Here is a 14493-nt window from a genome sequence, read left to right as displayed (position 1 = left end):
TGGACAATCTTCTTGCTTGTTATTCTGTGGCAATAATAACAGGACCCCATGGACATATGATTATTTAAACAACTGGAAAATGGGATGGATTCCCCCAACAATTGTATATGAAAAGTCTTTTTTCACCGTAGACTTATCAATAGATAAAGACTATAGTGCTTTATTAAATTATTCAATTAAGACTGGGTTAATTCATAAATCTCTAAATATTCAAACCATATCCTTCCTAAACTTGAACTGACAGTTCCTAAAAACCCACCCCATATAAACCCAAAAGACCTGGTTTATTTAAAGGAGTTAAAGTCTAATATACCAGGGGATTTAATCCAAAATGCAAGGGCCCCTAGTCATATTATGTACTCTCACAGCAGTAAAGTTATAGAGGCACTCTTCATGGGCTTCTATATCTAAAGTAAAACCCATACCTCCTTCGCGGGAAACCAAGAAGCAAACTAATGTGTCTTTCTTATTCCTGTGAACCTGTGGAGGACCTCAAACTCCTCTCATTATGGTTGTACCTTTCTTTTTCATTCTCCTTTCCTCAATTTATACTGACAATTCCTTCTTAAAATGGGTCATTCAAAAGGATCACCACAGACATTTAAATTATAAACCAGAAAAATCCATCTGATTCCTGCTGCCTGTTCCTATTCCATCTGAGGATGCTTCAAGCCTGACATCTAAAAATCTTCTCACTGGCAGCACTGACAGACACTGGGTTTGTAATTTGCTCTAACCGTTAACCTATATTTTTCTTATTTCCATAAAAGTACCTCTTATTAATTACTTGATTGCTTACTGAACAGAGTCTATATGATAGCTATACACCACCTGTTATACTGTTAATACCTTCAGTGACTGTCAATAACATTACATTACTAAATACTAAAAAAAGTCAAATGCATAGAACAGTTCTACAAAATAAAATGGCATTAAATGTTTCAACTGCTGCACAAGGCAGAACCTGTGTTCTCATAAAAATAATGCTGTGTATACATTCCAGATTACCACAACAATATTTCCAGATTTCTAACTGACATGAATACTCGAATTGGTGCTTTAAACAATCCCTCTCCGTCCTTTAGTGAGTGGTTTAACTCCTGGACTGGAGGATTATTGTCAAATACCAAAGGACTTTTATTGGGGTTTCTTTATTCTCATTATGTTTTGCTGTTTTCTCCCTCGTATCTCTGCCTGGTACCAAGACTCCATCACTACAACTTCAAACCAACTAATGATACTAATGAACTCAAGGAGGTTCATGTATGTTGCCCACCTTGGATTTAGCTGCCTCCACCTTTTGTAACTCCCCTATGCCTTCCCAAACTGACCAATATTAACCCATATAGGCAGGGACGTCTCTATGTCCTTACTCAGCAGGAAGATACTACAGAATGAGATCTTTAACCTTCAACAACCTTAAAGATTTAAGGGTCAAAATTGTTTAGGGGCATTATGATGAGGGAGCATAGGCAGGCTGAGGGCAAAGTACAAGCTAGCACCCCTCCTTTCCAGGTGGGATATGTGTGATATTCCTCGGACCCTCCCAGGTACCCAAAAAAACCCAAGAAAGTACAAAAAACAAATGGTTAAACTGATAAGAGTCTACACCAGTTTACAAGAAAAAGGCAATCCCATCAATAGCCCGAAGTCCAGGAACTCCCTACATCTTAATGTTAATGCTTTGCTAGAGGGAAAAACAACCTTAGCTTGACAATAGGTAGGCCTCCAGTAATCTGTGAGTCTTTAGCATATGAAAATCTCTTTAGCAACCTCCCTTTTGATTTTACCTCCCCCAAGTCCACAGTATATAACCAGCCATTCTTCACAACCCCAGTGCAGCTCGCTCTTTCTGTCCATGGGTCCTGTCCCGGTGCTTTAATAAGAATCACCTTTTTGCACCAAAAACAAAACAAAACAAAACCCTCCCCACACACAAAAAAAACAAAAAAAAACAAAAAACCTCACAAATATATATGCTGAAACTGGAGGAAAAATGATAAAAATACAAAAAAAAGATCATAAATGACATATGGGACACAATAAAAAAGGCCTAAGATTTTTTTTTTTTTAATTTTTTTTTTCAACGTTTTTTATTTATTTTTGGGACAGAGAGAAACAGAGCATGAACGGGGGAGGGGCAGAGAGAGAGGGAGACACAGAATGGGAAACAGGCTCCAGGCTCCGAGCCATCAGCCCAGAGCCTGACGCGGGGCTCGAACTCATGGACCGCGAGATCGTGACCTGGCTGAAGTCGGACGCTTAACCGACTGCGCCACCCAGGCGCCCCAAAAGGCCTAAGATTTGTGTAACTGGTGTCCCAACTGGAAGGAGAGGAATGCAGTATCTAAAGAGATAATGGCTGGAAAATCTCCCAAACTAATAAGAGTCATCAACCATACATTTGTGTAGGCAAAAGAAAAATGATAAAATAATTCATAATTATTCAGATAAAAACATGGAAATGTAGGAAGAGAAGAAAAACAATGGAAACAGTAAAATTCAATTGCACAAATATTTTGTCACTACAAGGCATTAATAATTAATGTGACTGACAATAATACAAAAGGTTGGAAGTCTTAAATGGAATTGAAATGTTCTAGGACCTACCATTGTATGAGAAGTGGCAAGCCTTATAGTTTATATTTGACTCCAATATGTCAAGCATACATTTTGTAATTTTTAGGGCGAACATCAAAAGGATATACAACTACCAAGCAAATAAAAAAGGAAATGAGAATAAAAAATACTTGATCAATCCAAACGAAGCAGGAAAGAAGAAAAAAAAAAGAAGATAAACTTGTGAGACAAATAGAAAAAAAAAAAAAGAGTAATATGTGAGATATGAATCCAATTATATGAGTAACTTATATTAAATATCAACAGATTCCAATTAAAAAGTTGCCAGAATGAATTTAAAAGATAATAAAAAGTGCATTTTGATTACAAAAAAAATCTTATATTTAGGAACATAGAAAGTTTGAAAGTAAAGGGATGGAAAAACCATGCAAATACTAAAACAACATAAAGCCTGTATAGTTATACTAATAATAGATACAAATCTCAATCATAGCAGGACACTTTAATTAATGTCTCTCAGTAACTGATAAAACAAGTAGACAAAAACTAAATAAAAATATAAATGATCTGGACCACAAACTTACCAAACTTGACCTTATTGTATATACAAAGACTATATTAAAGAATGTCAGCATATACATTGTTTTCAAATGCACAAAGAAGATGGATAAAATTGACCATATGATGTGCAGTAAGACAAAATTTCAATAAATTTTGAAGAACTAAAATCATTCTGCATGTCTGACCACAATGGAATTAAACCAAAAATCAGAAACAAGAAGATAATTAGAAAATCTCCAAATATATTCTAGATATTTAAAAATTAAATAAAACTTCCTAAATAACATATGGATTAAAGAAGAAATCACAATAGGAAATGGGAAATAATTTGAACTGAATATAATGAAAACAGACATACCAAAATTTGTAAATAAAACATGGAGAAAATAGAAGAAAAAAAGTATCTGAAAATTTAAAAAGTAAAAAACAAATATTCAGTAGAAAAAAATCAACAAAGGCAGGGTTGGTTATTTTTTATTAAACAAATTTTTTTTAATGTTTTACTTATTTTTGAGACAGACAGCATGAGCAGGAGAAGGGCAGAGACAGAGGGAGATACAAAATCCTTAGCAGGCTCCAGGCTCTGAGTTGTCAGCACAGAGTTCAACGCGGGGCTTGAACCCATGAACTATGAGATCATGACCTGAGCCAAAATTGGAGGTTTAACCAACTGAGCCACCCACGCACCCCTAGAGTTGGTTCTTTATAAGACTATTAAATTGATAAACCTTGTCATGGCCATGAAAATTTGCCTCTCAGATGTGCCAGGTGGAGCTATGCTCTGAAATTCACCACTGCATTCATACTGAGGCCACATTCGCCAGGAGCACAACCGAAACAGTATGGAGACCTATTCTGGAGATATGTGGGACTCCTTTGGGCAACTTTGCTTATGGGGCAACTTTGGCTTGAGGACTCCTCTCTGGCCTTGTCAAAACTTAACCATATTGTAATCTATGCCTCTTCCTGCCCAACCTTCCTTCACTGCAACACAGGGGTCAGACCTGTACCACAATTTGACAGGTCTCCCTGCTTCCTCTGGCCCATAACTTATCTTGCCTTACAGGTGTTTCCTTCAATAAATCTCTTGATAATCTAACATCATCTAGGCATTTACTTCTTTGAAAATTAAAATTAAAATAAACTTCTAGGGAGAGTGATCAAGGAAAAGAGAAAGAGCATAAATTTAATTCCAAGATTAAGAATTAAAAAGGGAATATCACTATAGATCTGCCAGTATTTAAGAAGATGAGAGAATATTATAAATAATTTTATGTTGGATGAAAGAGACAAATTCCAAGAAAAATACAACTTTACAAAACTAACATAGGACGACTGGGTGGCTCAGTCTGTTAAGCGTCTGACTTTGGCTCAGATCATGATCTTGCGTTGAACAAGTTTGAGCCCTGCATGGGGCTCTGTGCTGACAACTCAGAGCCCAGAGTCTGTTTCAGATTCTGTGTCTCCCTCTCTCTCTGCCACTCTCCCACTCATGTCCTGTCTCTCTCTCAAAAATAAATAAAAACATTAAAAAAAAATTTTTTTTTAAAACCTGACATAGAAAGAAAAAGAAAAAAAATGAACATTCCTATTCAATTAAAAGAATCTGTAATGAAAAACCATCCAATGAACTATTCTCTTGATATTCCCTGATATTTTGATGGGTGAGCTTGTTTAAATTTTTACATAAAAACAACCTCAAGCTTATAAAACTCTCCCAGAACAGAAAAAGGGTACTTCCTAATTCACTTAATAAGGTCATCATAATGTTCATACCTAAACTAACAATGATGTTACAAGAAAGGAAAATATGAAACAAACTCTTTCATAACAACACTGCAAAAATCTAAGAAAAATATAATCAGATCAAATCTGATGATATATTAAAGGAACACCATGACTATATTGGGATTATCCCAAGAATGCAAAGATGGTTTACCATTCCAAAATCAAGCTGTGATTCACACATTAAAAAGGGGGGAGGGAGGGGAAGAAAAATTATACAGTAATGTTTAAGAGATGCAGAAAAGTTATTTAATAAAATTCAACATCCTTTCATGACTAAAAATATCTTACCATCATCAAAAACAAAACTCTTTGCAAACTATTAATGAAAGGAAACTTCCTTAATCTGTTAAAGAGTATTTGTAAAGAGACTACCACAAACTGCATCCTTTTTGATGAAATACTGAAGGCTTCCCACAGGAGACTGGAATAAGACAAAGGTACTCACTACAACCATTTCAACTGTACTCATATTCATTGTGCTTCACTGTGCTGATAGTGCAGTAAGAAAAATTAATAAAATAAATACCAAGATTGGGAAAGAAGTGAAATTGTCATTATTCACAAATGATATCATTATATACATAGAAAATCCAAAAGAATCAACAGACTTATTATTACAATTAATAAATGAAAACAATGTCATTATAAAAAATTTATATACCAGTAAAATACAAACAGAAACTGAAATCTAAAAAGATGCCATTTACAAATGGATAGCATCATTCCGAGATCTGCTCTTTACCGAAATGGATCAATGATGAGAATAGATAAATCGAAGCATCAGAAGACTTTCCAGTGTCTCTGATGCGTGATCTCTGTATTTCTCTCTCTTTTTTTAAGTTTATTTATGTTTGAGAAAGAGTGCTCGCAAGAGGGGAAAGGGCAGAGAGAGAGGGAGAGGGAGAATCCCAAGCAGGCTCTGTGCTACCTGAGCTGAAATCAAAAGTTGGATGCTTAACCTACTGAGCCACCCAGGTGCCCCTGATCTCTGTAGTTCTGAGGAGCAAAAGTAATTTAAAACAATCAGGGCTTGTGTCTGGAGTTGTGAGGGTGTGTGTGGATCTGTGTGTATAAAGATGAACAGTAGAGGGGCTCCTGGGTGGCTCAGTTGGTTAAGCTTCCGATTCTAGGTTTTGGCTCAGGTCATGATCTCACGGTTTTGTGAGTTTGAGCTCTGCACTGGGCTCTGTGCTGACAGTGCAGAGCCTGCTTAGAATTCTCTCTCTCTCTCTCTCTCTCTCTCTCTCTGTCCTTCCCCTACTCACACAGTCTCTGTCTCTCTCAAAGTAAATTAAAAAAAAAAGTGACAGTGGGTAACTGAGGACTTATTGATGGAGGAATGAGATTGGAAGTAGATATGTGTGTGTATGAAAGACTAGTCAGTTCTCAGCAATGATGAAAAGGTTTTACTACTGACTTCTATAATTATGAGTGTTTTTACACTTGATCTCAGCTCAGAATTAATTAAAAAAAAGGATAGCATCAAAAATAATAAGAGGGGTGCCAGGCTGGCTCAGTCAGGAGAGCATGTGACTCTTGATCTTGGGGTTGTGAGTTCAAGCCCCATGTTGAGTGTAGAGCTTACTTAAAAAAAATACAAAAAACAAATAATAGGAATCTTACAAAATCTAGGTATCTTATAAAAGTTATATATGTGAGACCATTACACTGAAAAAACTAACAGTTTGAGAAAAATTAAAGACCACCTAAATTAATAGAGACAGATACTCTTATGGATTAGAAAACACAATATTGTAAATATGTTAATTCTTTCCAAATTGATTTCTGGATCCAATATATAATTCAATTCAAAAAAATTCTAGTAAGAATTAAAAATTTCAGGGGGTTAACAATTTGATTCTAAAATTTGTGTGGAAATGCAAAGGGTCAAGAAACACCAGGACAAGCTTGAAGAAAAAAGTTGGAATTCTGACATTATGAAATAAAAAGACTAATTATAAGTAATCAAGAGAGTGTAAACTGGTTACAAGGATAAAGAAAACAATGGAATAGAATAGTCTAGAAGAAGACTCACAGATATCAGGTAATATGAAATGTGACAAAGGTGTTAATTTATTGCAGTAAGGGAAAGGATGTTTCTTTTAATAAATGATGGTGGGCCAACTGGTTATTCATATAGGCAAAAGACATAAATTTTTCCTCTAACCCATATCATATATAAAAATTAATTCTAATTCTAGACAGACTGTGACAGATAAAGAGTAACAAATAAAAATGAGCTAGGGATACACAAAGATTTTCTTTAAAAGAATATGAAAAATACTACCCATAAGGGGAAAACATTATTAACTGGACTAAATTAAAATTAAGAGCTTTACTTATCAAAAGATACCATGAAGAGAATAAAAAGGCAAGTCACAAAGTGGGAGAATATATTTACAATACATTTATTTAACAAAAGACTTGTATGCAGACTGCAAAAGGAATTATAAATCAATAAGACAATCTAATGTGGGCGAAAGACTCCAATAGCAACTTTACAAAAGAAGATATCTAAATACTAATAAGCAAACGAAGAGGTGCCCCACCTCACTAAATTAAGGAAATTCCAATAAAAAACACAATGAGAAACTAGAGCATACTCACCAGAATGGCTAAAATAAAAAATGGACAGTAGAATATACTGATGAAAATACAGAAAAATAAAAGCCATTCTATATACTGGTGGTGGGCATATAAATTGGTAACACCATTTTAGAAAACTAGAAGTGAAAAATAGAACTCTTCTGTATTATAACCATAGAAGTGGTTGCATGATCGTATGCATTTGTCAAAGCACACAGAACCTTGACACCATGAGGAATGAATTGTACTTATTAAAAAAACCAGCCTAGATATGAAAGGAAACCAAGGTGGAATACAAACTCTTAGAAATAAACCTAATTGTATTACAAATAAGTAATGTAACCACATTGAAGTAGATGGAATAAAAGAACTAACCCAAAGTGACTTTAGATAACAGTATTTTGACTAGACTGTAGAGGGCTACAGATAAAAAGAACTGTAAACAAACACTTAAGGAAGTAAATATGTTCTTTTCTCACAAGGGTATGGGTAATTTGAAAGTACTTTAGGATGGAACAATAAGTAAATATATTTTGGATAATGAGAGCCAGAACTTCCAATGTCAGAGGAAGTTAAAAGGAATGAAAGGGTGAAGGCTAGAATGAATTCTGTTGTTAGACTGGAATCAAAGTTACCAGCAGGTTCAAACCATGTAATTTAAGTAGATAAATATAGAAATAAATATAGAAGGATATGTATGCATGAGTTAATACACATACATATATTGCCAATCTGTTTGCTAAAAGGGTCCCAAAGCAATGATTCTCAATTAGCAATGAGCATATCTTGCATCCAGATCTGGGTTTCTAAATATCATTTGCTAATTAAAGGAAAGAGGGATACTTGAAAAAGTAGTTGATTCCAGGACGGAACCAGGGAAAATACAAGAAACTAGAGCATCTTATATTGTCAAAAAGTAATATGCTCAAAAAAGGATATTCTTAAAAATAAAGAACTTTTTTTTTCATGAATATCATATATAGACACTCTGAAAGAATGCCACTTAATTTGTTCTATTCACAACATCAGCAATGTATGCCAACAAGATCATCATTTAAAACTGGTTTGGCTGTAGTATAGATAACATTTCCAAAATGATTTATGACAATATTTTGTAGGAGTAGGAGTTGTGATGATGTGCTGACATTATTATCCTTCCAGCTGCTAAAGTTGTTTTCTTTAGAGTCTGCATTTTCTATTGCACACTTTCTGTACTTTAGGTCTACAAGAATTGTAAAACACATTGACCTTTTCTTATAATGTATAGCACTGAATATTTTTAAAGAACATGAAAACTTAACTAGCAAATGGGGTGACAAGCTTCTTTAAGGTCTCAGGAACATGAAGACAAGCAGCTTCGGTAACCTCACTTACTTATAAGGAAATGACAAAGGGCACTATGATGAGACTACCTTAAATTATAAACTAATCAAATGAATTTGGCTATTTAAAATAATATATGTAGATTGCTAGTAATAGATGAGTACATGACACTTTGTGAATTATCAAGAGAAAGAAGCATTCACCAAGGCTTGACTTATTCAAATACTAGATGTTTAGCTACTAAAAGGTTCTGTTTCTATCATCCTACAAAATCATAAACTTGGGCAACATTATCAAATCACCTAATCCAAAGGTTTCAAAGTGAGAGATGAAGGACAGACAGCATTGCTGTATTACCTAAAGGATCTTTACAACAATACACAACCCTATACTCCACTTCCCTCACACTCTACAAACCCCATCCTCATACATCTTCTCAAGGATGTATATTCTACTACTCTTCATACGGATGTATCAAGTTGAAGTGAACATACTTCTATGAAGGCAGGGCTATATTTATCAAAAGCCCACCAGGTCATTCTGACATGGCAGCCCCTGTCTTCCACATGAAACTTTTGACCTAATCTATTTTCTTCCGTTTGGCAAAAATCAAAATTCAAACAGACCAGAAAGAATTCTGAAAGTATTCAGAAAAGTCTACAATTTATTCTGGAGTGTACCTATTTCATTGTGTCACATAAGAGCAAAAGTGTGAAATGCATTATTTTCAATTTAGAATAAAAATCCTATTGCTTTTTCCAATTTTTAGTGATATATGTAGTACAGAAACCTGGAGAAATATATGTCTGTATATGTGTATGTATTCTGTATATATGCATGTATATAAAATATTTATTTTTACTACAATTGTTAATATAATAAGGTATTGATATATGAAGATCTCGTTAGTAATTGCTGTCCAGTAGGAAATAAAAATCTATAGTCTTAGTTTTTCTACAGTTTATAGACACAGGAATGACTTCCTTGACCTGACTTTTGTGCTACCTAACAGGTTCATTCAACATTTATTAAAAGGTTCAAAGTGTATAGAATCATATTTTCTTTTCTGCCTGTCATTCCTGGCTTCTTACTCTTATTACTTTCCAGTGCTCCCTGCCACCCCCACCCCAGCACTCCCCCAAAAAAGGTTGGAACTCAATTAGCCTGCAAGCAATGATACAATGGTTGATATGTGACAAAACTTCTCGGCAGATGGATATACAAAATGGAGACTCAACTGAAATAGAGGTGACCAAACAGGATTAAAGACTTTAGATTCACAGACAATTTAGCAAAGAGGAATTCAAAGAACTACATGTATAAAATAACAGAAGTGGCTTATAGACACCATATATATCTCAAAAGGAGAAACGTCTCTAGAATTAAATACCAAGAAAACTGACTTTGTTACATAATTGCTAAATGACACAAACTTAGCAGTGATCATTTAAAAATACTCCACATTGTGAGGTTTAAGGAACAATGATTCCTAATTAGTGTTTTAATAAGTGTGTTAGCACTGCCTTGTGCCATTCTGGAATGTCACTTATGGTAAATTAAGGGATACTTTCCCTCCCCATTCTCCATTAGTATTTTAATGCTAGGAGGTGGGAAAAAGCTGATCCATATTCAAGAGCAAAGGAGGAAAAACAATAACAAATTGGCATCTCTTCTGTGAATTGCCCCACAGGCCAAGCATTTTTATGTTCTTAATCATTATTAAATGACTTAACATGACACCCAGAGCCTGGCGAATGATTGCATCCTGACATGAGAACGAATTACAAATGAAATGAAAGATCAAGCCGTATTAGAGGATTGCCTCTGGGAAATGAAAATCTTTAATTCTCTTTTATTATTGACATTTATTTGGCTGCCATGAATAACAACATAGCAAAGAGATTCAGCTATGCTTGTGCACTGAATAGCTTATCCCAGGGCTCAAAACTGCATTAACATTTATCATGTTTGCTTTTGTAGCTGACACCGCTGAACAGATTCTCTATCCATCTTGTATTTATCATGCATTGCAGATATAGTGCATCCTCTAATTTAAGTTCATTTTCATATAGTATGAAGAGTAAAGATTAGCCAATGTCTTTCCTCAAATAAATTCTTGCCAGTAAGTATTCCTAAGAATGGTTTAATAGATTTCATAAAGAACAAAATGAGTTGACAAAGAAATTGAGTCACAGGAAGGGGGGACTAATTTTAAAGATTTCAGTTTTGGGGAAATTGTATAAATTCACAATGAGGAAGACACTTGTACACTATGTATATCTAGAATATATAAAGCCTTAAAATAAATATCTCCAGAAAGAGCAACCAAGTAGCATTTTATGAATCTGAAGGCAGTACTACAGTCCTGTAAGATAAGAAGTCTCCATGTTTTTCACTTTTCCAAGCAGTGTTCATTGCTAAGACAGGAACAGGCCACCTACTACATGAAGACAATCCAGATGGTTATTATCAATGCAGGGGTATCTTTTCATGATTTATTTCTTTTCTCTCTTGCACAAATTAACAGCGTGACTTTTTCTGTCACAACAATTAAAGATTATATGGTACCTGATGCCTTTGCTCATATGGTCCTCTTCACTCATATGACTAGATTGCTCTCCTTGCTTTAAATCCTTCCTAGAATTCAAGGCTTAGCAAGGATATCAATGTATCTTAGGAAAATTACTTAGTATCTTTGATCTTGATTGAAAATTAGTTTTTATTTTTCTGTCTTTCTGTTTTTTATACTTTTAATCACGGAAAAATTGTAAATATATACACAAGTGGAAGTAATATAACATAATGACCACCCCACATATACCCATCACCATTTCATTTATAACTCCACTATTTGTCACTCACTGGATTATTTTGAAATAAATATATTTTTTAAGTTTGTTTGTTTGTTTATTTATTTATTTTAGAGAAAGAGCATGTGTGAACAGGGGTGGAGCAGAGAGAGTGAGACAGAATCCCAAGCAGGCTCCGTGCTGTCAGCACAAACCTCCACGTGGGTCTTGAACTCATGAACTGTGAGATCATGACCTGAGCCGAGATCAGAGTTGGATGCTCAACTGACTAAGCCACCCAGGCACCCCTGAAATAAATATTTTTTAAGTAAGCGTTTGAATCTTGTTTTTGACAATTCTAAAGTAAGAAAGTTGGAATGAATTAATTCTAAGGCCCCTTCTTACCCAAAATTGACACTCATTTCTTTTTTTTGACCCTTTTCAGGCTTAAATATTAAATTCAAGAAAAATTCACTATAACATCTTTCTTTTGGCTTTATTGATCAGTCTCCTTTCTGAGTCAATACAACCCATATAGTCTGTACCAATAATGAATAAGTGTAATTTTACTTCTTTGTATTTATATTTTTATGTGTATTAATTTTATTTCCTAGTTAGATGTTTAAGGCTTATATCTTGAATTTCTGTTTAGCAGTATATTGAAAAAACACAAAGGTAATAATTGCTACTGTTTATAATAATTATTAGTTAACTGACAAGTTTTAATCTTACTGGTTCACACAGAATTAACAGGTTTATATTTGGCTTTAATAGTTTTCATCACACTGATGATATTAATCATTTTAACCAATAAAATATTTGTTTACTAGATGAAACTCCTATATCTGTAAGATAAGTGAGGTTTTCTTCTTGAAGTTTAAAACTGAGGAAGTAACTTATGTGTGGATTTTATTTGTTCATAATTGGATAAATTCACTTAAGCAAGCACAGGAATTTACTAAGTAAAACTTTTTTTTTAGGAAAGACATTATTAGACTGACAATATTCCCAAAATATTAAAGTAAATAAACTAAATCAAAGTGGATTTACTCAACTGAATTTTAATAAATTACCTTCTTGAAAATGAAATCTTTTCTACTGAGATAGAAGGTAGGTTTACTTATTAAAATAAGAACAGAGGCATCTGGGTGGCTCAGTAGGTTAAGTGTCCAACTTCGGCTCAGGTCATGATATTACAGTTTGTGAGTTCAAGCCCCGCATGTGCTCCATGCTGATGGTGTAGAGCCTGCTTGAGATTCTCTCTCTCCCTCTCTTTCTCTGCCCCTCTCCTGCTTTCTCTCTCTCTCAAAATAAATAAGTAAACTTAAAATAAATTAAAATAAAAACACTACAAAAGGTACATTTTCACAGAAATAGAACAAACAACCTTAAAATTTATACAGAACCACAAAAAGAGTCTGGGCGGGGGGAGGGGAGGGTAAAAACAGTAAAAAAGAACCCCAACCAACTAACCATCAAAAGAAATACAAAAGACCCTATATAGTCAAAGCAATCTTGAGAAAGAAGAACAAGGCTGGAGGTATCACACTTCCTGATTTCAAACTATATTAGATCTAGTAATCAAATCAGTATGGTACTTACATAAAAACAGACAGACACATGTATCAATGGAACATAACAGAGAGTCCAGAAATAAACCTATCCCTAAATGATTAATTAATTTATGACAAAAAAGTAAAAAATATACAATGGGCAAGGGACAGTCTTCAATGGATGGTGCTGGGAAAATTGTACAGCCACATGCAAAAGAATGAAACTAGATCATTATTATTAATGGCCAACAGGTACACAAAAAGATGCTCAACATCAGCAATCATCAGGGAAATGCAAATCAAAACCACAATGAGATATCACCTCATCCTATTAGGATGCCTATTATCAAAAAGATAAGAAATAAATGTTGGTGAGGACACGGAGAAAAAGAAACACTTATGTACTGTTGGTGGGACTGTAAATTGGTGCAGTCGCTATAGAAAAACAGTATGAACGTTCCTCAAAAAATTAAAAATAGAACTACCATATGATCTGCAATTCCATTTCTGGGTATTTATCCAAAAGAAACAAAAACACTAACTCAAAAAGAAATCTATGCCCCCATGTTCATTGCAGCATTATTTATAATAGCTAAGACAATAGCTAAGTATCCAATGGACACAGACACAATGGAATATCAGTCAGCCATAAAAAAAAAGAAGAAAATCCTGCCATTTAAACAATATGAATGAACCTTGAGGGCATTATACAAAGCGAAATCACTCAGAGAAAGAAAGAAAATACTGTATGACCTCACTTGTATGTGGAATCTAAAACAAAGAAACAAACAAAAAATAAAAAAACCCCAAAACTGAACTCATAAATACAGAGAACAGATAGGTGTTTGCCAAAGGCAGGGGTGGGGATGGGGTCAGTGAAATGCATGAAGGTGGTAAAGAAACAGAAAAGAAAGTATGCTATTTTCAAATAAATTATAATATCAAGAATATAGAATTTTGTTACAATTAATCTTCATAATACTGGGTTTCTCATACAATTTCCACATGTACCTGTAGCCATTATAGTATCCTCTCTTCCTTGAGTGAAAATCACGATTCGCTGCCTCTTCGGATTCACCTTTGGCAGAGCTTGTGTCTTTTTGGCTATTTCTTTAATGTCTTCAGTCTATTAATAGAGAAGAGGAAAAAGTTCTCATAACCAGTACAATAAAGCAAAACTTACTAGTAGTTTAAGGATTTAGCTTCTCATGCTCAAAATAGGAGAGATATGTACCCCTACTATAAGAATTTTAACTACATACAAAAGTAAATAGAATAGTACAATAACCTCCAAGGAACCCACCATCAAGTTG

General features: G+C 34.3%; 1 protein-coding gene and 2 non-coding genes across 10 annotated transcripts in view; 2 read left to right on the top strand and 1 right to left on the bottom strand.

Annotated features, from left to right (window-relative positions):
• ADK (adenosine kinase) overlaps positions 1 to 14493 on the bottom strand; it is a 519772-nt gene that overhangs the window by 85678 nt on the left and 419601 nt on the right. For all 8 annotated transcript variants that reach the window (XM_049646244.1, XM_049646240.1, XM_049646242.1 and 5 more), the window contains one exon: positions 14192 to 14306. In XM_049646244.1, the coding sequence (XP_049502201.1) occupies positions 14192 to 14306 (115 nt within the window). The remainder of the gene's footprint in view (positions 1 to 14191; positions 14307 to 14493) is intronic.
• Positions 5679 to 5758, top strand: LOC125933582 (small nucleolar RNA U2-19). The gene has a single exon (XR_007461010.1). It is a non-coding gene; the product is annotated as a small nucleolar RNA U2-19 (small nucleolar RNA).
• LOC125933581 (small nucleolar RNA U2-30) lies at positions 6317 to 6386 on the top strand. Its single transcript, XR_007461009.1, has one exon. It is a non-coding gene; the product is annotated as a small nucleolar RNA U2-30 (small nucleolar RNA).

This window comes from Panthera uncia, chromosome D2 (genome assembly GCF_023721935.1).
Source record: "Panthera uncia isolate 11264 chromosome D2, Puncia_PCG_1.0, whole genome shotgun sequence".
Classification (NCBI taxonomy): Eukaryota; Metazoa; Chordata; class Mammalia; order Carnivora; family Felidae; genus Panthera; species Panthera uncia.
Note: the sequence above shows the minus strand (reverse complement) of the source record. Positions and strands in the feature narration are given on the sequence as shown.